The 19,373-nt window shown below is 46.1% G+C and overlaps 1 protein-coding gene across 2 annotated transcripts; it reads right to left on the bottom strand.

Annotated features, from left to right (window-relative positions):
• Positions 1-2,816: 2,816 nt before the first annotated feature.
• On the bottom strand, positions 2,817-18,962 carry atf6b (activating transcription factor 6 beta). 2 transcript variants are annotated; one of them, XM_064348963.1, is made up of 17 exons: positions 18,634-18,962; positions 16,275-16,354; positions 15,469-15,556; positions 14,557-14,616; positions 13,421-13,494; positions 12,400-12,583; positions 12,016-12,180; positions 11,172-11,338; positions 10,200-10,379; positions 9,706-9,788; positions 8,879-9,061; positions 8,402-8,509; positions 7,405-7,504; positions 7,088-7,155; positions 6,222-6,321; positions 5,985-6,069; positions 2,817-5,728 (listed from the first exon to the last, which is right to left on the bottom strand). In XM_064348963.1, the coding sequence occupies exons 1-17, from the start codon at positions 18,701-18,703 to the stop codon at positions 5,445-5,447; spliced, it is 2,079 nt and encodes a 692-aa protein (XP_064205033.1). In that variant the 5' UTR covers positions 18,704-18,962; the 3' UTR covers positions 2,817-5,444. The 2 variants fall into 2 exon arrangements, with proteins under 2 accessions (XP_064205033.1, XP_064205034.1); XM_064348964.1 differs by having other exon boundaries at positions 13,427-13,494.
• Between the last annotated feature and the right edge of the window lie 411 nt (positions 18,963-19,373).

Here is a 19,373-nt window from a genome sequence, read left to right as displayed (position 1 = left end):
TACACAGGGCATAGCTGATTAAAAAAAACAGCTCTGGACTTACCTCATTTTAAATGATTTCTGTCCTGGTTCCTCCCTCTCACACAGATATGGGGATTGACTGCGGTTGGTGCTTTTGTGGTGTTGTATTTCATCAGCCCGTACTTGGTTTGCTGCTGCCGAAGCGATGCAGATCGGTACGAGGAGATGTACATGTCACAGCTGGAGGAAGACAGAGAGGAGTTTGCAAGGAAGTATGCAAAGACGTGCTCGGAGAGGAGACATGCACAGTGTGAGGAAAAGTTGAGAAGAGCGGAATCACAGCCTGGAGCTGCAGGTGGAGGACATCCTGGACCAGATGAATTAGATGCAGAAACAACCGTTGACATAATCAAGAAGTGTTTTGATTTCAATTTAAAATATGAATTAGACGGAAGCCCTGGCAGAGCTGAACCACAGTCCAGAGCTGCAGGTGGAGGAGATCCTGGACCAGATGAATTAGACAGAAACCTCGGCAGAGCTGAACCACAGCCCAGAGCTGCAGGTGGAGGAGATCCTGAACCATATGAATTAGACAGAAACCTCGGCAGAGCTGAACCACTGCTCGGAGCTGCAGGTGGAGGAGATCCTGAACCAGATGAATTAGACAGAAACCCCGGCAGAGCTGAACCACAGCCCAGAGCTGTGGAATGGAGTGTAGCAGCACAGTGGATAAGGAACTTTGTTTGTAAATGAAAGGTCGCAGGTTCGATTCCCGGGTAAGGACACTGCTGTTGTACCCTTGAGCAAGGTACTTAACCGAAATTGCTTCAGTATATATCCAGCTGTATAAATGGATACAATGTAAAATGCTATGTAAAAGTTGTGTAAGTCGCTCTGGATAAGAGCGTCTGCTAAATGCCTGTAATGTAATGTAATTCTGAACCAGATGAATTAGACGGAAGCCTCAGCAGAGCTGAACCACAGCCCAGAGCTGCAGGTGGAGGACATCCTGGAGCAAATGAATTAGATGCAGAAACAACCGTTGACATAATCAAGAAGTGTTTTGATTTTTCAATTAAATATAAACGTTGAATTAAAAATCCAACTCAAATTTCAGAATGATTGACAAAGCTGCTTTCCTGGTGATTGACTTCCTGTTTACTGTTTCTCACATCTTCTCCAGGTAGCGTACAGCTAAAGCAGCTCATTATAAACACATGCATAATGAACACGGCCATATTACCTGCCCAGGCTTTCTGATATTCATGACATTCCAATAACCCCTGTGCCTTACTGATTTTATAAAACAATAGTTAAACGCAATTAAAAATGTTTTTTTATTATTCATTTAAAAGCAAATGTGTTTAATTTCAGTAGTTCTTTCATAGAAATGGATGCCATGACCATCGCAATGTTTCACGGAGAAATAAAGCTAGTTTGCAAGTTGTTGCTTGTAACTCACAAGATCATTTCTTTCTTATTTGTTGGAGAGTAAAATACTTGACTGATGTTTTATTTTCTTATCTTACAATTATTACAGATGGAGATAAACACAGTTTAATCATTACCTGTGTATTTAAATCGTGTCTTTTAATCAACTGCGTATGTAAACAATGTCTTTAAATATAATGATCCGCAAATACTAATGTATTCATCAGATGTATTAACATGTATTAACACAGATTAATCAGAGTTAATCTGTGGTGTTCCTCAAGGATCAATTTTAGGGCCACTGCTTTTTGATCTCGATATGCTTCCCTTGAGCAGTATCATCAGAAATTTCCTTTCACAGCTATGCTGATGATACGCAGTTTTATGCTGCCGTGTCTCCTGGTGACAAGTATTTTAGATACTGTCTAGACAGCAGAAAACTTTTGACAGCTTAACCAGGATAAAACAGAGGTAGAAGTAACTGGGGCAAAGGCCCAGAGAGAGAAATTGGCTTCACAATTAAATTCACTGGGACTTATGTTAGATTCTGAATTGAGCTTCGATTCCTATAATAGTAATAGTAATTTATGAATCAGGAATACTCCACAGGTCCTCTTGAAGCAACCTTTTAACTGTCCCAAACTACAGAACGAAAACCTCTGGCGAGGCAGCAGTTAGATGTTATGCTCACAGTTGCAGGAATAGCCTCCCTGAAGACCAAAGAGCAGCTGAATGTCTTGATATTTTTAAACATGAGCTCAAAACTTACCTTGTTAGCGTGGCTATTTTCAGATTTTCTGTTTTGTATATGGGAACTTTCATTACTTTATCTATCCATTTATTTTAGCATTTTTAAAAAATTTTATTTTACATTTTGATGGGCACTTGTCCCCATTGTTTTATTGTTTTACATTTTTATTCTTGTCGTACATTCCTTGTTGTCGATGCCATTTGCGTTTGTATGGAAAGCATTTTGAACAGCATTTGCTTGTGTGAAAGGTGCTACATAAATAAAGTTTGATTGCCTTATGCACTGGATGCAATGCTATGTAATCTTTGGATGTTAACATTCTTGTTAAAATACAATGCATTGAAGTTACAGTATCTGTGCATGAAAACATGCAGTTTTCTATTATGCTAAATTATGATCCTATTATGACAAAGTCAAACTTCCCAACTAAGTTTTTAGAGGTAATTGCCATTCTCAATTTTACACATGCCCACTGTCATCACACCGCTGTGAGACACACAACTCTGGCTCCCCCTGTTGGTGGGAGTTTTATAAAGCAGTTTAACGTACATTCATCAATATGCCAAGTATTTTTTCTCCTGTCAGTATTTTAGGTTGTCCAGCAATACCAACTTTTTTTTCTGGTGTCTAACACATAAAATCTGGCAAATGTAAAAACAGCCTCACCCACAAATTCTTTTTTTAAATAATACTTTTATTTATCAAATTCATCTTGGTCATCTACAAATGCAAATGTGGAAGTTCACACAATTTCTTTGTCAAGGGCACAGGGAAACTTAATTTCTTTTTCCTCCAATGAAAATTTAAATAAAAAACTTAAATAAATTTATAAAATTGATAGCTTTGACAGTATTTACATCACTATGTTAGACTAGACAGACATTAGTAGTTTGATGTCTGACTGACAGTGTTTGCACTCAATGGTATGTTTCGTAGGCGAGTGTGATCGTGTCTCCCGTACGCAATATGTTGTGGTCACGTACAGTTGCATGACTGCGTCACAGCTTAAACAAGCGAGCGTCATATGCAAGGGTGAGTGGGTGAATGCCGACAGGAACTTCAGACTAAATCACCAGCTATCTCCGTTTTATCCATGTTTTATATAAACATCTTCTTGTTCTTATTTTGTACGTAGTTGGGAGGTAAAAAAAAAAAAAAAAAATCATACAATAAAATATACAAAGGGCTCACTCAATCGCCAGAAAAAGGGTAACTTTCTACTTTTCGGCAATAATTCTGGTTTCTACAAACCCAACGTAACTGAAGTGGCCGTTCGTCCAGTTTGACCAGGAAGCGAGGGAAGGACGTACGCCGCGTGGAATCTTAGCTACGTCCGTCCGTCTGTCCGGGACGGAATATACGGCAAAACTTAAGACGCGAAACGCAGACTAAAAAAATGAGTAAAAATATTCTCCATTATCAGTGAAAGCCTGGTTTTTTTTACTGCTGAATTGCATCGGTAACTTGAGGGAGGCGTTTATTAAGAATGAGAACTGTAAAATAGGGAGATCTCATTAGACTCCAGAGGACGTGGTCTGACAAAACCGGATCACTGAAAACACAGGCTTATTTACAGGATGATCCCACCACAGCACTGCAATGATCGAGCTTCAGGGATGCAGGATGACGACTCCGCCCACAATCGTGGCCCGTCAAGCGAGTTAACCAAGTTGGGGTAAAATTACAAAATGGTTGCTCACGATGTGGTCTTCTCCTTTCAACAAAGACAACGTAAAAACATCATCTTTCTCAGTGCTGACAAAACAAAAGATAAAATAGTTATGCTTTTACGCAATGCTGGTATCTACAACGGACAGAAATCACAACTATATACAAAAATAAAAAAATAAAAAAGACAACCATTTACATAAGCGAATATCGTCATTGTAGTCTTCATCCAGGGCAAAGATAATATATACAGAAAAGATCCTAGGACATAGAAAGTGTTCCCTCATTGCTATACGGACTTTACATAATGCCTGGAGGTTACCGGTCATATTAATAAGGTTATGAGATATTGTGTTATAATTTCATATAACAATGGAATCTCAGCATGCCTGCACAAATCCCCCCCCTCCAAAAAAAAAAAAAGACACCATAGTGGTATGAACCGCTGCCTCCAGTTCAAGCCCCCCCCCCAACACAAGATGGTGATTCTGCACAAGAAGCAACCAGCCACTGGTTTAATGCAATGCAAACAGAGCAGTTTGTGGCGTGTGCAAAAAATCAGTCCACAGCTGGCATTCTAGCTTATTGCTTCTTCTATGGTGATTCCGTCTCCGCATTCAAGAGGAATCTCTGCACTGCCCCCTGCAGTACAGGAGAGCTGCAGCAAGGCTTCAAATGACCAGCGACATTGCAAGCTGGGCCAGTGTGACAGAACCATCTAGAAATAGACCATTTCTTGCTGTAGGGAACACAATATGCTATGACCACATCAATGAGATTTTTTTTTAGAAAACGTTAAAAAGAGCACAGAAAACTAATGAAACATGACGGAACACCTCTAACACGTTGCATTCACACGCCAAGCCAAGTCTGTGTGGAACCCCGGTGACAACGGAAGCGTTATTGTATTTCACGTGCTCGAGAAAAGCACTAAATATCTTCTACTGGTATTTACAACAGAAAACTGAGTTGACTTCACACCTGTTTAAAGCTCTTACCGGGTCGTTTGTGATATTTGTCATGATCAGACTACCGGTGGCCCTGGGTAGAACAGGTTATATACAAACGAGATTAAAAGAAAGATTCCCCATCCCCCCCCTCCTTTTTAAAGTGTAACCTACCCTCATACAGGTCCACAAAATCATCCGAACCACAACCAATCAGGAAGTCCAATCCAAGCCGTTAAAAACCCCCGAACAACTCCAATCTGGACGTTCTGTTCAGCCCAAGGACACCATCGCGGTTGAGCGTTCACTATAAGCAAAACAAACCCGAAAGGATGGTATTTTATTATTCTTATTTCTTTGAAGTATTTAAATTTCTGTCCTGGCTTTTAAGACACGTTGGACATAAATGACATTTCTGTATCTGCAAGTGGAAGCGAATTTGGATGGGGAGGACAGGCAGTAAGGGTTAAAACCTACCAAAAAAACAAAAAAACAAAAAACAAAACCCTATAACGGAAAACATGGAAAGTCCTCATGATGGAACTGCCATGGCGACGAGCGTCGTGTTACCATGGACGCAGTGCAGCTATTCCCGTTCGCTCGTCTACCCCATGCTCTCTCTTTATCATAATTTCGCTCTCTGCTCTAAATCCCTCGCACCCACCCCCCCCACACCCCCCCTCATCTCATATCCCCCCCTCTTGAGTGATGTAGAGCTCCGTCCCCCTCCCCCTCCCGGGCAAGGGTTGCCGTGGAGACCCAGCCGCCCCGGGGTGGGTGTGGCCGTGGGCGTGGCGGCCACGGAGGGAGGTGTGGTTGCCGTGGTGATGGTGCGGGGGCGGAGCCGGGGGCGGGTCCCGTAGCGACGGCGGAACGGCGGAGGCCTTGATGGGGATGATGCGCGTGTCCATGACCTCACAGTCCACCTGCATCATCATCTCATACCCCTGAGAGGAGTTATACAGGCTCTCTGAGAGAGAGAGAGAGAGAGAGAGAGAGAGAGAGAGAGAAAGACAGAAAGAGTTAGAGATATAGTGACAGAGGGTCATAGAGAGTAGTAAAAGCTGAAGACAGAATTATTAAACTCATGTTTTTGTCCTGAAGTCCACTTGCTTATCAATTTTAACACCTAAATGTACTGCACTTTGCTCCCTGAATTATTTCCAGATATGAAACATGTTCGCACATATTACAGAGGGGAAAACCAACAAAGAGGCGAGGATTACCGTTGACAGACATGGCCGGCATCACCAGGGACATTTTGGGACGGGTGGTTTTGTTGTGGCTGATTGCTGGCAGCAGCAGGTGATCCTACAGGCGGAAGGAGCATCGGTACAGTACGTTACAGCAATGAACTCTGGGAAACTCCTCCGTGTTGGTAACAAATGACAGCCCTCAGAGTTCAAAGGTCGCGGACAGGTCCCCGCACGCCCCCCCCCCCCACTCCCCGGCTGGGCTCTCACCCGTCTGAAGGAGACCACGTAGAAGGTGTCCTCGCGTCTGTCGATGGCGTCCAGGAAGTCACTGTAGCTGACCTCTGGCCCTGGTAACACCTGCAGTTGACTGAGAGAGGGAGGGGGGGGGGGGGGCATGAGGAAGATTATTAGGGGGTCCAAGCAAGAAGTTCTGGAACCCTATTGTTATTGTTCCAATTTAAAAAAGAAATGAGAAATTCTGTCCTAAAAGTTTGCACTGAAAAAATTGTACATCATAGAGCAGTCAAATTCAGCAGGTTCCCATTCCTACCTGCCACTCAGGTAAGAAAACCTGGCCTTTGATTAGCCTGATGGTGGCACTACAGGAATAAGTTAACTTCTTGAGCTATAACTTCTGAACCGTTTGCCCAACTGTCAAAAGTCTTTCTTTACCCTCAGATTCCCTGGCTCATGGCAAACAAATTAGCCTCAGGGACCCATGATGTCTGTTATGTTGGATTTTTTTTGCAAATTTTTGAAAAATATCTTTACTTCTCCTACAAAAATGGACGGATCTGCACACAATTTGGTGTACAGCCTCCACAGACTAAGTTCCATTACAATTTTACACATAATTTTGATATGTTAAAATATGGACGAATAAGGAGCCAATAAATATTGATGCGGACATAGCTTATCAGAAACATGCTAATAACTTTTGAACGCAATGTGAAATTTATTCTTATATTTATGTATTTTTTATCATAGCTGCCCTTGCGTAATCACTGTTATTATTGTTACTGTGTACGTGCACATTTAACGTGATTAAAATTTCAGGGACACAAAAATTGAGGGAGGCACAAAAAACAGTCTATGGTAGTAGTAAAGGCTGATGGGAAATGTAGTCATCTCACCTTTCAATGGCACGATGGGCCTGGATGGGCAGATACCTGGAGAAGTTTGCCTTTCTCAGCTGTGCCTTCTGAGAAGAGAACAAATGGATCTTTGCACAGAAACAATACGAATGCACCTACACACCTATAACAGCTTTATAAAGTGCTAATAAACGTATAATAAATGCTTTATAAAGGTTCTTGTGTGGAGGAGGTGTTGTAACAATGGCATTACACTGAAGGTAAGATTTCCGTTTATAAATGATTTATTACTGCCTGAGTGAGGTGTAGCATCACACGGTAGGTAAAACACGCAGCAGGAGGTGCCATTTCTGTACCTGAGCGATTTTAGCTTTCTTGGCAATCTTGGGCTTCCCCCCCGACTTCTTCCTGTCGATCTGGTGCCTGTGAACCCAGCCCCTCAACTCATCTGCCAGCCTGCGTGAGCAGAGCACCCCAAAATACACATAAACACACAGAGCACCCCAAAATACACGTAAACACACACAGCACCCCAAAATACCCTCACACACCCCAAAATACACAAACACACACAGCACCCCCAAAATATCCACACAGCACCCCAAAATACACATAAACACACACAGCACCCCAAAATACAGTTATACACCCCAAAATACACATAAACACACACAGCACCCCAAAATACAGTTATACACCCCAAAATACACATAAACACACACAGCATCCCCAAAATACACAAACACACAGAGCACCCCAAAATACACAAACACACACAGCACCCAAAAATACCCTCACACACCCCAAAATACACATGAACACACACAGCACCCCAAAATACAGTTATACACCCCAAAATACACATGAACACACACAGCACCCCAAAATACAGTTATACACCCCAAAATACACAAACACACACAGCATCCCCAAAATACACAAACACACAGAGCACCCCAAAATACACAAACACACACAGCACCCCAAAATACCCTCACACACCCCAAAATACACAAACACACACAGCACCCCAAAATACACATAAACACACACATCACCCCAAATGCAGTTATACACCCCAAAATACACAAACAGGCACAGTACCCCAAAATACAATCACACATCCCAAAATACACTCTCACACCCCAAAACACACACACACATGCCAAAATAGACTTAAACAGAGCCCCTCCAAAATAACCTTACAAACGCGCGCACACACACACACACACAGACACACATACACACACACACACACACACACACAGACGCACACACACACACACACACACACACGCACACACACACACACACACACACACACGCGCGCGCACACACAACGTGGTCTCTGACCTGAGAGACTCAGAGCGGTTGAACTGCCTACAGTCCGTGGCACTGAAGTACCGGTCAATGTCCTGCAGAACCAGGTCCTTGACGTCGCTGAACACGCTGCTCTGGTTCCTGCGGATACAGCAGGATCAAGAGGCAATTAATACACGAGCACATCACTGAACACACAAGCACATCACTGAACACGCAAGCACATCAGTGAACACACAAGCACATCAGTGAATGCACAAGCACATCACTGAACACGCAAGCTCATCACTGAAGACGCAAGCATATCACTGAACACGCAAGCACATCAGTGAATGCACAAGCACATCAGTGAACACACAAGCGCATCACTGAACACACAAGTCTGGCAGGGTTCGATTCACGCCGACAAACTTCCTGAACACTTAACCCATAAAAAGGGTAGCCAAGGAACACCAGCCATGGCGTTCTGACTGTTGCTACGCGTTGCCGTCGTGGAAAGTGGAAACTGACCTGAACTGGAAGGAGACAGGGGAGTCTCTCTCCTCCCCCTCCTCCTCACTCTCCGGCCTCTCCTCCTCCACTCCCTCGCTCCCTTCCCGGCTCCTGCTCTCCTGGGGCAGCTGCAGCAGGTGCCTTCCCGTGTGAGGGACCGCCCCTTCCTGTAACCCAGTCTCCAGCTTCCTGTCCGTGATGCTGGAGGCAAACGGGGAGAAGACGTGTAATTCCTCGCGCTTTAGCCTCGCATCATCCAATCAAAATGCGTACAATTAGCCCTATCAGAGCATGTCTAGACTACCCAATCACAGCATGTCTACACTACCCAATCAGACTGCGTCTACACTGCCCAATCAGAGTGCGTCACACTGCCCAATCAGAGTGCGTCCACACTGCCCAAGCAGAGGATGCCTAGACTACCCAATCAGTGTGTCCACACTGCCCAATTAGAGCATGTCTAGACTACCCAATCAGGGTGCGTCTACACTGCCCAATCAGAGCATGTCTACACTGCCCAATCAGAGTGCGTACACACTACCCAATCAGGGTGCGTCTGCACTGCCCAATTAGACCATGTCAACACTACCCAATCAGAGCATGTTCGTGCCTAATCAGTGCATATCTAAAATGTTGCACGCAAACAGGTTTGTCTCCATGTTTTTTTTCCCAGAAACATATTTACACTCAAGTCATTCTGCAGTGTAATTTTGTGTGCCAGGTCAAATGGAGATCAGATGAATGGAAGAATTGACAGACGGATGGAACGATAAAGCAGGTGAAGGGGTGAAGTGACAGACGGATGGAACGATAAAAAGCAGGTGAACGGGTAGCTCATTCTTTACCTGACGGGGCCAAAACTGAAGGTGATGAACAGCAGAACCACCATGATGCAGAACACCCTCTTACTATTGCTGGAGTCACCCCCCTGAGAGAGAGAGAGGGAGGGAGAGAGAGAGGGAGGGAGGGAGGGAGGGAGGGAGGGGGAGAGAGAGAGAGAGACAGACAGAGAGAGAGGGAGAGGGGGAGGAAGGGAGGGAGAAAGAGAGAGAGGGAGGGGGAGAGGGAGAAAGGGAGAACGAGACAGAGGGAGAGAGACAGAGGGAGAGAGAGAGACTGTCAAAATACTATCATGACCGTTTTATATTGAGATGGCATTTAAGCAGACGTATCACACCATACGTGATCACCACAATCAGGAACCACGGTAACAGCACTCTGGTAACTCCCGCCTCCCGCCATACCCTGCCCCGCCCCGCCCCGCCCCGCCGACCTCCTCGGTCCCGGCCAGCCCTGCCCCCCCGCCCCCCCCGCCCCGCCCCGCCCCGCCCCGCCGTACCTCGGTCCCGGCCAGCCGTTGGCGCAACGCCTGGTTCTCCCTGCGGAGGCGCTCGTTCTCCCGCTGCGCCTCCCTCAGCTGCGCCTCCAGGCTCTGCAGGTACTCCTTCTTCTTCCGGCGCGACTGACAGGCCGACTCCCTGTTCTTTATCATCCTCTGCTGCCGCTTCAGAACCTTCATCTGGGGGGGGGGGGGGGGGGGAGAGAAAGAGGGTCAGGGTTCAACTGCCAAAAGCATACACAACCAACAGAAAAATAAATACGTAACTTTTAAATTTAAAACGTCTCTCCCTAAATTCAGAGAAAAGACTGACAGATCACCAGCGTTGCTGGGGGAGGGACCCACAGCGCCACAAGCTGCTCAGTAGGTGGCAGAGTGCCACAGCCTGAGAGACAGTGAGCAGGAACCTCCACCATGACAGTGTCCCTAGCACAGGGAACATAGACCCTAACATGTTTAATAGTATGTTGCTTACATTTTTACCTTTTTAAGATTACTGCTGCTTATCAGCATTAGTATCACTACTAGGTAGCAACACCTAGGTAGCATTTGGACTTGAATTTGAGAGACAGCGGGAGGGGGGGGAAGAGATGTAGAGAGATCAAAAGAGAGAGAGAAAGAGAGCAAAAAGAGAGACAGAAAGAAAGCAAGAGGGAAAGAGGGAGGGGGGATTTGGGGGAGACAGAGGTAGAGAAAGAAGGGGGGAGGTGTATGTTCTTTATATGTTCTTTTCTGTGCTTTTGGCAACATAAGTTGTATGTTATCATGCCAATGAAGCATTTTTGAATTGAATTGAACTGAGAGAGAGAGGGGGGATTGTAGGGGAGAAAGAGGGGGAGAGAGCGAGAGAGAGAGAGAGAGAAAGGCAGGAGAGAGATGGAGGAAGAGAGTGAGAGAGAAACAGAGCCCTATATGCAGCGGACTCTGGCTTTGAGTTCACAGTGCAACACAGTCAGTCTAACAGTCACTCACATCAATGTCACCGCAGCTGCCCCCAGGCAGAGGGGATGCTGGGATAATGGGCTTGGCAGGCGGCGGAGCGGCCGGGCTGGCGCAGTGATGCATGCTGGGAGACACGGGCTCCACCTTCACGATGGCGGCGGGGGCGGAGCCCAGACAGACGGACTGAGAGAGGACCACTGCCATGGAAACGGAGAGAGTGAGAGAGAGACACGCACGCACAAATAATACACGCACGCACGCACAGTACTCTCACACACACACACACACACACACACAGACACGCACAAATAATACACCCACACACACACACACACACGCACAAATAATACAACCACACACACACGCACAAATAATACACCCACACACACACACGCACAAATAATACACCCACACACACACACACACACACACACACACGCACGCACAAATAATACACCCACAGACACACACACACGCACAAATAATACACCCACACACACACACACACTCACGCACAAATAATACAACCACACACACACACACGCACAAATAATACACCCACACACACACACGCACAAATACACCCACACACACGCACAAATAATACAACCACACGCACACACGCACAAATAATACACCCACACACACACACACACACGCACAAATAATACAACCACACACACACGCACAAATAATACACCCACACACACACACGCACAAATAATACACCCACACACGCACGCACGCCCACAGTGTCCACACAGACACTTACGCAGCGCGCACACACACACACAATACACGCACGCGCAGTATACACATAGAGCAGAAAGCGCACTTCCAGCCAGTGGCCAGCAGGGAGCAGCAGTGCACAAACCTGGCCGCTTCTGGTCCATGGAGGGCAGGCTCTGCAGGAGGAGGGCCTTAGCAGGGGCGGGGCTTGGAGTGACTGGCATAGCGGCCACACCCACTGGGCGGGGCTGGATGGGCAGCTTGCTGCTGAGTATCGAGTTGGCCTTCAGGGTGGAAGGAGAAGGCAGGACTGGGAGGAAGGCGAGGGAGAGGAAGGTGGAGGTGAGCAAGGACAACTTCAAACCTCAGACAGCTCAACTAAATCTTAGTCTGTCCCCAGGCAAAAACTATAATTTCCATCAATGAAAAATGACACGAGATTTTCCCTGGTTAAACTATGCAGCGTAAAAATTAGCATTTGTGAGCCACAGGGATACCATCGACTTCAGCGTTGGAAACGCAAGACTACCTGTGGCAGGGGGCTTCTTCTCAACGCCGTTGTGCGATTGGTGTTCCTGTGGTTGCGGTTGTGGTTGCCGTGGTTGCGGTTGTGGAGAGGGGGTGACGGTGACTTGGACCGTTCCCAAGGGCGGGGACAGGACGTCCCCAAACATGTAAGGGGGGGTCGGAGGGTTTTCCCCTTTAACTGTCACCTGAAAGAGAACAGGAGAGAGAATTTAACACAATTACAGAGAGAGCAAGAGAGGGTTAATACTATACAGTGCATTAACACTGCACTAAGACAGGGTTAATGCAGTATATACACACTGACTGGACACTACAGTACATTAACACTGCACTGAGAGGGTTAATACAGTACATACACACTGACTGCACACTACAGTACATTAACACTGCACTGAGAGAGAGGGTTAATACAGTACATACACACTGACTGCACACTACAGTACATTAATACTGCACTGAGAGAGAGGGTTAATACAGTATATACAGACTGACTGCACACTACAGTACATTAACACTGCACTGAGAGAGAGGATTAATACAGTATATACACACTGACTGAACACTACAGTACATTAACACTGCACTGAGAGAGGGTTAATACAGTATATACACACTGACTGGACACTACAGTACATTAACACTGCACTGAGAGAGAGGGTTAATACAGTACATACACACTGACTGGACACTACAGTACATTAACACTGCTCTGAGAGAGAGGGTTAATGCAGTATATACACACTGACTGGACACTACAGTACATTAACACTGCACTGAGAGGGTTAATACAGTACATACACACTGACTGGACACTACAGTACATTAACACTGCACTGAGAGAGAGGGTTAACACAGTTTGCACATTAAAAAAAATAAATACATAATTTACTCTGACTGGCCAGGAAAGTAATTTAATTTCTGCTGAACCCTCCCTGATCTGCACACAGCTGTGTCTGGCCCAAGGGCCCCCCCCCGCTCCTCCCCCCACCCCCTTCGTCTGGTAACAGTGCAGCAGGACTGACCTGTACCTCCGGGAGGGAGCAGTCAGAAGCCAATGAGGAGGCTGGGGACAGAGGCTCCGCCTTCACTTGGAACACTGCAACACAAGAACACAGCTGGTGTCATCGCCATGGGAACAGGGGTCACGCCAGTGCCGAGGGTTGGCTCAGCTGTGCACACATTAACTGGCAGCCAAAAACAGGCTACTTTTCTGAAGCTCACTTCCTGGTCTTGTTGAGAGACACTGCTCACTAGCGCCAGTGCGGTTGGCTCCAGCAGAGGTGTTTCAGCCACCCGTTTACATGGTAACTATACAGTTAGTCAAAACCCAAAGTCAATGCATTAGGTGTTTTATTCTTTGTCTAATATCTCCCCATGTGCTAATTTGTTAAGTTATTGTGCTATTTGGACAAGATATTTTGTGGACGAATCAGGGGTCACTGCATCTCACTTAGTAGACGACCGGACTTCAAGTCCCTGCTGCACAGTCTCTGGCTCCAATTGGTACAACATGGCATAGATCGCAAACTACACTTCCCAGACTCCAAAGCGCTTTTCACCAAGCCCGTGGAAAGCCAACGGGTGACGTCACAGCCATTTTGCCCGTATTTCTTCCTACACTTTATGGCACACAGACATGCGACAGGCTGTTAGACAGCTGGACTTGGAGAGCCATCAGAGTGCTGTTTGAGCTTTAGGGTGTTGCTGTCCTAAGCAAGAGCAAAGGTCCTTAACCTGAACTGGTTCAGTAAATATTCCACTGAACTTGTGGGGGGGGGGGGTGTTCTAAACAAACAAGCAACGTGGTGGCGAACACAATGCACCATGGGAGATGTAGGCACCATGAAGACTTTCCTGACAGTTCAGTCCTAAGAGGATCACTTCACAGTGTTCACAGAACGACAGTGTGCAAAGGTTCTGAACTTCATCTGGGTCGGAAACCCACAACCCTGGGTCACAAGCCAGCCACCTAAAACCGCAGTTCTGACCTCCGTCGTTCAGCTTAATATTTTATCATGAGTGAAGGAGGGGAGAGGGGGTAGGCCAAGGTCAGAGAAAACACACACACACACACACACACACACATGCGCACACAGACTCACACATATACACGCATTCACATTCACTACACACTCGCAAAGCGAGGAATGGCACTTACGCATGTCAACAGGCAGGGACTGAACGATGGTCCTATCCTCCTTTAAAACAGGAATGTCACCTTGAAAGAGAGAGAGAGACAGACAGAGAGTCAGACACAGAGAGAGAGAGAGACCGACAGACAGAGAGAGAGTCAGACACAAAGAGAGAGACAGACAGACAGACAGAGAGAGAGAGAGAGAGAGAGACAGACAGACAGAGAGAGTCAGACACAAAGAGACAGACAGACAGAGAGGGAGAGAGAAAGAGAGAGGCAGACAGACAGAGAGAGTCAGACACAAAGAGACAGACAGACAGAGAGAGAGTCAGACACAAAGAGACAGACAGACAGAGAGAGAAGCAGAGAGAGAGACGGAGAGAGGGAGACAGAAAGAGAGTCAGGGAGAGAGGGAGAGTGGGAAAAACAGAGAGAGACAGAGAGAGACAGAGAGTGTGCTGATATCAGTCTGCAGTAAGCGCTGATATCAGGCCAATATCACAGACCTATCAGAAAGCCATTTCCTCATGAGGGCCATAGGTCAGCAGGGCAAAGCAGCACAGCTTTGCTGCGCTTCAGAAGCTCTTTCCCCTTCACTCACGCTCACGCTCACACTGAACCGAGGGAAACTCAAACACACAACAACAAACTAAACTGCCGTCCATTTAAAAAGAAATACTCAGCTGAGAATCTCTGCACACCTGGCAAATTCACCTACGGGAGGATAACGTGTGAAAAACACCCTCACATACTGAACTAAGTGCTTATTTTTATTTCATTTTTTTGGCTGGTACGCCTTTGTCAGGGAAACGTTACTACTGAGCCAAACGTATGCCCTCGTTCAACGCAACAGGAAAGGAACAAGTTAACTTCACGCAGCAGATCAGGTGTGCAGGGCCTTTTTCCAATCGCGCCCCACCCCCGCCCGCTCTCTACCTGTGAGAAGGTCGTCGTCGTCGCTGGGCTGTTTCCATGGCAACGCGGGGTCGTGGGGATCGAGGCACGTGGTGAGGTCGTTGTTGAACTGTTGGGGCGGGAAGGAACGAGGAGCGATACGGGGGGGGGGGGGTGAGACGGTGAGATCGGTCGGCAGGACAGAGGTTCCTCGTCCAAACACAGCATGGCACCCGCAAAGCAACTCAATGTTTTCAACATTAGGAACCGTCTCTACAGTATGGCACCATTACTATACGATACATTAAATCGCACGAGAATTCATATAGCGTCCCTTCTTATTCTATGTACCACATTTCTGTCACATCGGCACGATGTCCGATTTAAGTGTTTTACCACTTCCACAAGACCTGGGTCAAATACTGTACGTATTTGCTTTGGATTCAAATACTTTTCTATGCATTACTGATCCTGTCTGTCATACTGGAACTGATGAAATGCTCTCAAAAATTGCAAACCCCGCCTTCTGGTCATACTGGCAGGCTCAATTACGCCAGACAAGAGCACAGAAAAGTATTTGAATCCAAAACAAATAGGTATTTGACCCAGGTCTAACTTCTACAGGCAATAAAGTGGACAGGTTAAATTGCTAAATTGTACAGCACATTGAGTGTACGAAAGGCGCTTTACAAATAAAGTTTATTACAAAATAAACAAAGTTTATTATGCAACACGGTCAGCGGCAGGGAGGAAGCCCAGCTGAGACAACACAAAATGGCCGCCCCCCACCCGGTGCACTGTAAAAGGGGGCGGAGCCAGAGGGCGATCTGTGGTTTCGCGGTCCTCACCACGGTGTCGTATGCCAGCTGTTTGGTGAACTCCGCCTCCTCCCCCTCCTCCATGCTCTCGCACTGGTACAGGCAGGCATCTGCAATACGGACAGATGGACAGAGAGACAGAGGGAGAGAGAGAGAGACGGGTGGACAGAGAGAGAGGGAGAGACAGAAGAAGGGAGACACACAGACAGACACGGTAGAGAGAGAACGACACAGAGGCTGATCACCAGACACCGGTTTGTTTAGACACCACCCGGCTGTCACCACGCCCTGGGTATCAACCCTGCTCTCACCGCACCTGGAACCTACCTGGCACCTCCCTCCAGGTGACAGATCACTGCTCCGAAAAACAGGCAGAACGCCTTAGGCCCCCCCATCGCCTTGGGGGGGGGGGGAACGCAAAGGGACTAATTTCTCAGAAAATGCCGCACCTGGCCTAATCTCAACGCGCCAGAGCCCGGCGTTCTCAAAACATTCCTAACCTTCAAACGCCATTAGCGCGATTAGATTCAAGTCCGGGGCTGGAAAGGCCTTGGACACAGCGGGAACTGGGGGGGGGGGCGGGGCGGGCACGGGGGGGGGGGGGTTGGGCAGCACCTGTCACTTCACATTACCTTGCAGTGTATTTTGGAAAAAGTGAACCAGTTTCCCCAGCGGAAGGGATCGATCTCCCTTTTTGAACCCTCCCACGCACTAATGTTCAGTTCCTTCTCCACACGGCTGGAGGCTGTCGTTGTGAATCACACTGCGTTTCCAGCACACCATGACAACAAAGGCATCTGAAACCGGGTGAAGCATCACCTCTGGGCGTACCGTGATCGGCAGGCGGGGGGAACACCCAATCAGAGCTCCTGAAACCTGAACTACTGACACAGGAGAGCCATCCCAAGAAACTCCTAGAAAAATCAATAAGTGACGAGGAACTAGGCCTACATCTGGCAAAAGATGCACAACCGAAGGAGGTGGGCGGGGCTTCAGAGGCTTCAGGAACAAACAGTACCATGAGTACACTGCAATTGGCCGACTGGAAATCTCCAGCCGTTTTTGGAATCATATCTAAATGTGGAATTACCGTACACATAAATAGCGTGAAATACAATTAAATTCCTTCCGGCCAAAACCTAAAGATGACGGGGAAGAAATTTCAGGACTGCCAATCCAATTATGACATCAGTTGCCAGAGAAAAGAATTGTTGCAAGTTTTATTATAGAATTATTATGAAGCTACGATTGAGGAGGACAGGTGTCTAAATCCGGGTTTCATTTCATGGAGTCATTCAATAGCGCCTCATACCCATCGCCACAATAAAGAAGAAAGAATAATTCGTTAAAGATCTTCTAGAAAAGCTTCCTGGTAGATTAAAAAAATTCAGATAATATTAGTAGCCGCTGCCTCGAGCAGAATAAGACATATTGCTAATCATAAACGGCCAAATTAAGTAATGGGTAGGAATAATACACTACATGCAAAATTATTAATAGCCCATACACCAGAATGCTTGCTAATGTTCTGACAAACTACTCGTTTGCAAGCAGTCACTTGTAACGTTAGCCGCCGGAATATGGTGACAGGAACTAAAGAACCATGTCAGGAAATAATGTACGCGATGCTTCCGTATATAGATATAAATTAATAATGACCGACAGGGCCTCCATTTCACAGTTCAGTGTTAAAATATGAAATACGAACATTTTGAGCAGCCAAGTGCACGTTTGTATATAATAGTCTAATAATAGTAATACTGACAGAAATACATAGCAGAGATGCAGGAACTTGCACTTGGACGCAGCCTTAACCATTAATGAAGCCAATTCATTTTTAAGCTTTCCACCTTGTTGAAAGTAAACAACCAGCCGAGCTCGTTATTAATTTTAGATGGACAAACGTTTCAAATTACAATTAGCTTCACGGTCCGTTATTTTAAATCATAAAACTAGAATGCTCCCATGTGAATGTTGACTGGACAGCGTGAAGGCTTCACGTCGTAACGTTAACTTACACTGAGTCAACATTTCCGGTTAGCCACATAGCCTACTCTCAGCGACAGCAAATGTACATCAGAACAGCATCATCTTTCGATATAGCACTGAAAATCTTTTTCAATTCCAAAATCCAAGGTAAAAACCACTTATCAGACAGGTAGATTTAAAAAAAAATGTGTATATGCACCCAGCGAATTCTCGTTAGAGCTACATCACATATATTTAGCCTGGTACTAGCTATATTATGCTTTGTACGACACACCAACCCACTGAGGTCGCTGGTCAGCTAAAACACATTTCACTCGCAAATACGATTCACCCCGAAAAGGCAGTTAAATCGACATTCATTCTTAAAGATTTTTAGTTTTCTAACTGCCAGGATACTCACCCCAGTCCTCGCTGGTCAAAAGGTTATCAGCGAAGAAACGACTATCCAAATCAGACAGCAACTCCGTCATAGCCACGCCGGGAGTTAGCAGTATAGCCAAGATCACAAACCAGACAGAAACTCAAATCGCTTGCCCCAATCACATCGAGTAAGTGTTCATATGCCCGAAACGAACATGTGCATTAAATAAAAGAGCACATTTATTGACAACTGTGTAATGCTTGTGGGCAATTCGGTTCGATTATTCCCGTATTTCAATCGTGTTCTCCAGACCGTCTTCCATCTGACTCGCACAAGGAAATATATTGTTCACCGCAATCCTCCCCCAAATGCCGGTGTCGTCCAATAGCTGGAAAAACATTTGAAGATGGACAACGTATACTACCATTCAGATCTAAGACACACTCTCATTGGCCAAAAAGAAACCCTATCTGTAAGGGTGGGTGCTCTACAGATGATATGACACAATCAGGCTTGCCAGCGTTGAGTGACGGAACAGTGCTCCAATAGAAATACAAATTGTGCTATTTAACTCCAGATTGACGGTGAATTTCACCAATTATAAATCTAAACATATTGAAGTGGAAAAAGTACATTCTTTTTTTGCTTTCGTAAGAATGTGGATATCACCAGATACGTGATGTTGTTTTTCATTTAAGTTTGTTATGACAAGAATGGGCATATTTATCCAGTAATCGTCTTTTTAAAATCACAGTGTCGTTTATTTTCGCAGCATTGTG

Source organism: Anguilla rostrata, chromosome 8 (assembly GCF_018555375.3).
Source record: "Anguilla rostrata isolate EN2019 chromosome 8, ASM1855537v3, whole genome shotgun sequence".
NCBI lineage: Eukaryota > Metazoa > Chordata > Actinopteri > Anguilliformes > Anguillidae > Anguilla > Anguilla rostrata.
This window is presented reverse-complemented; position numbering and strand designations above follow the sequence as displayed.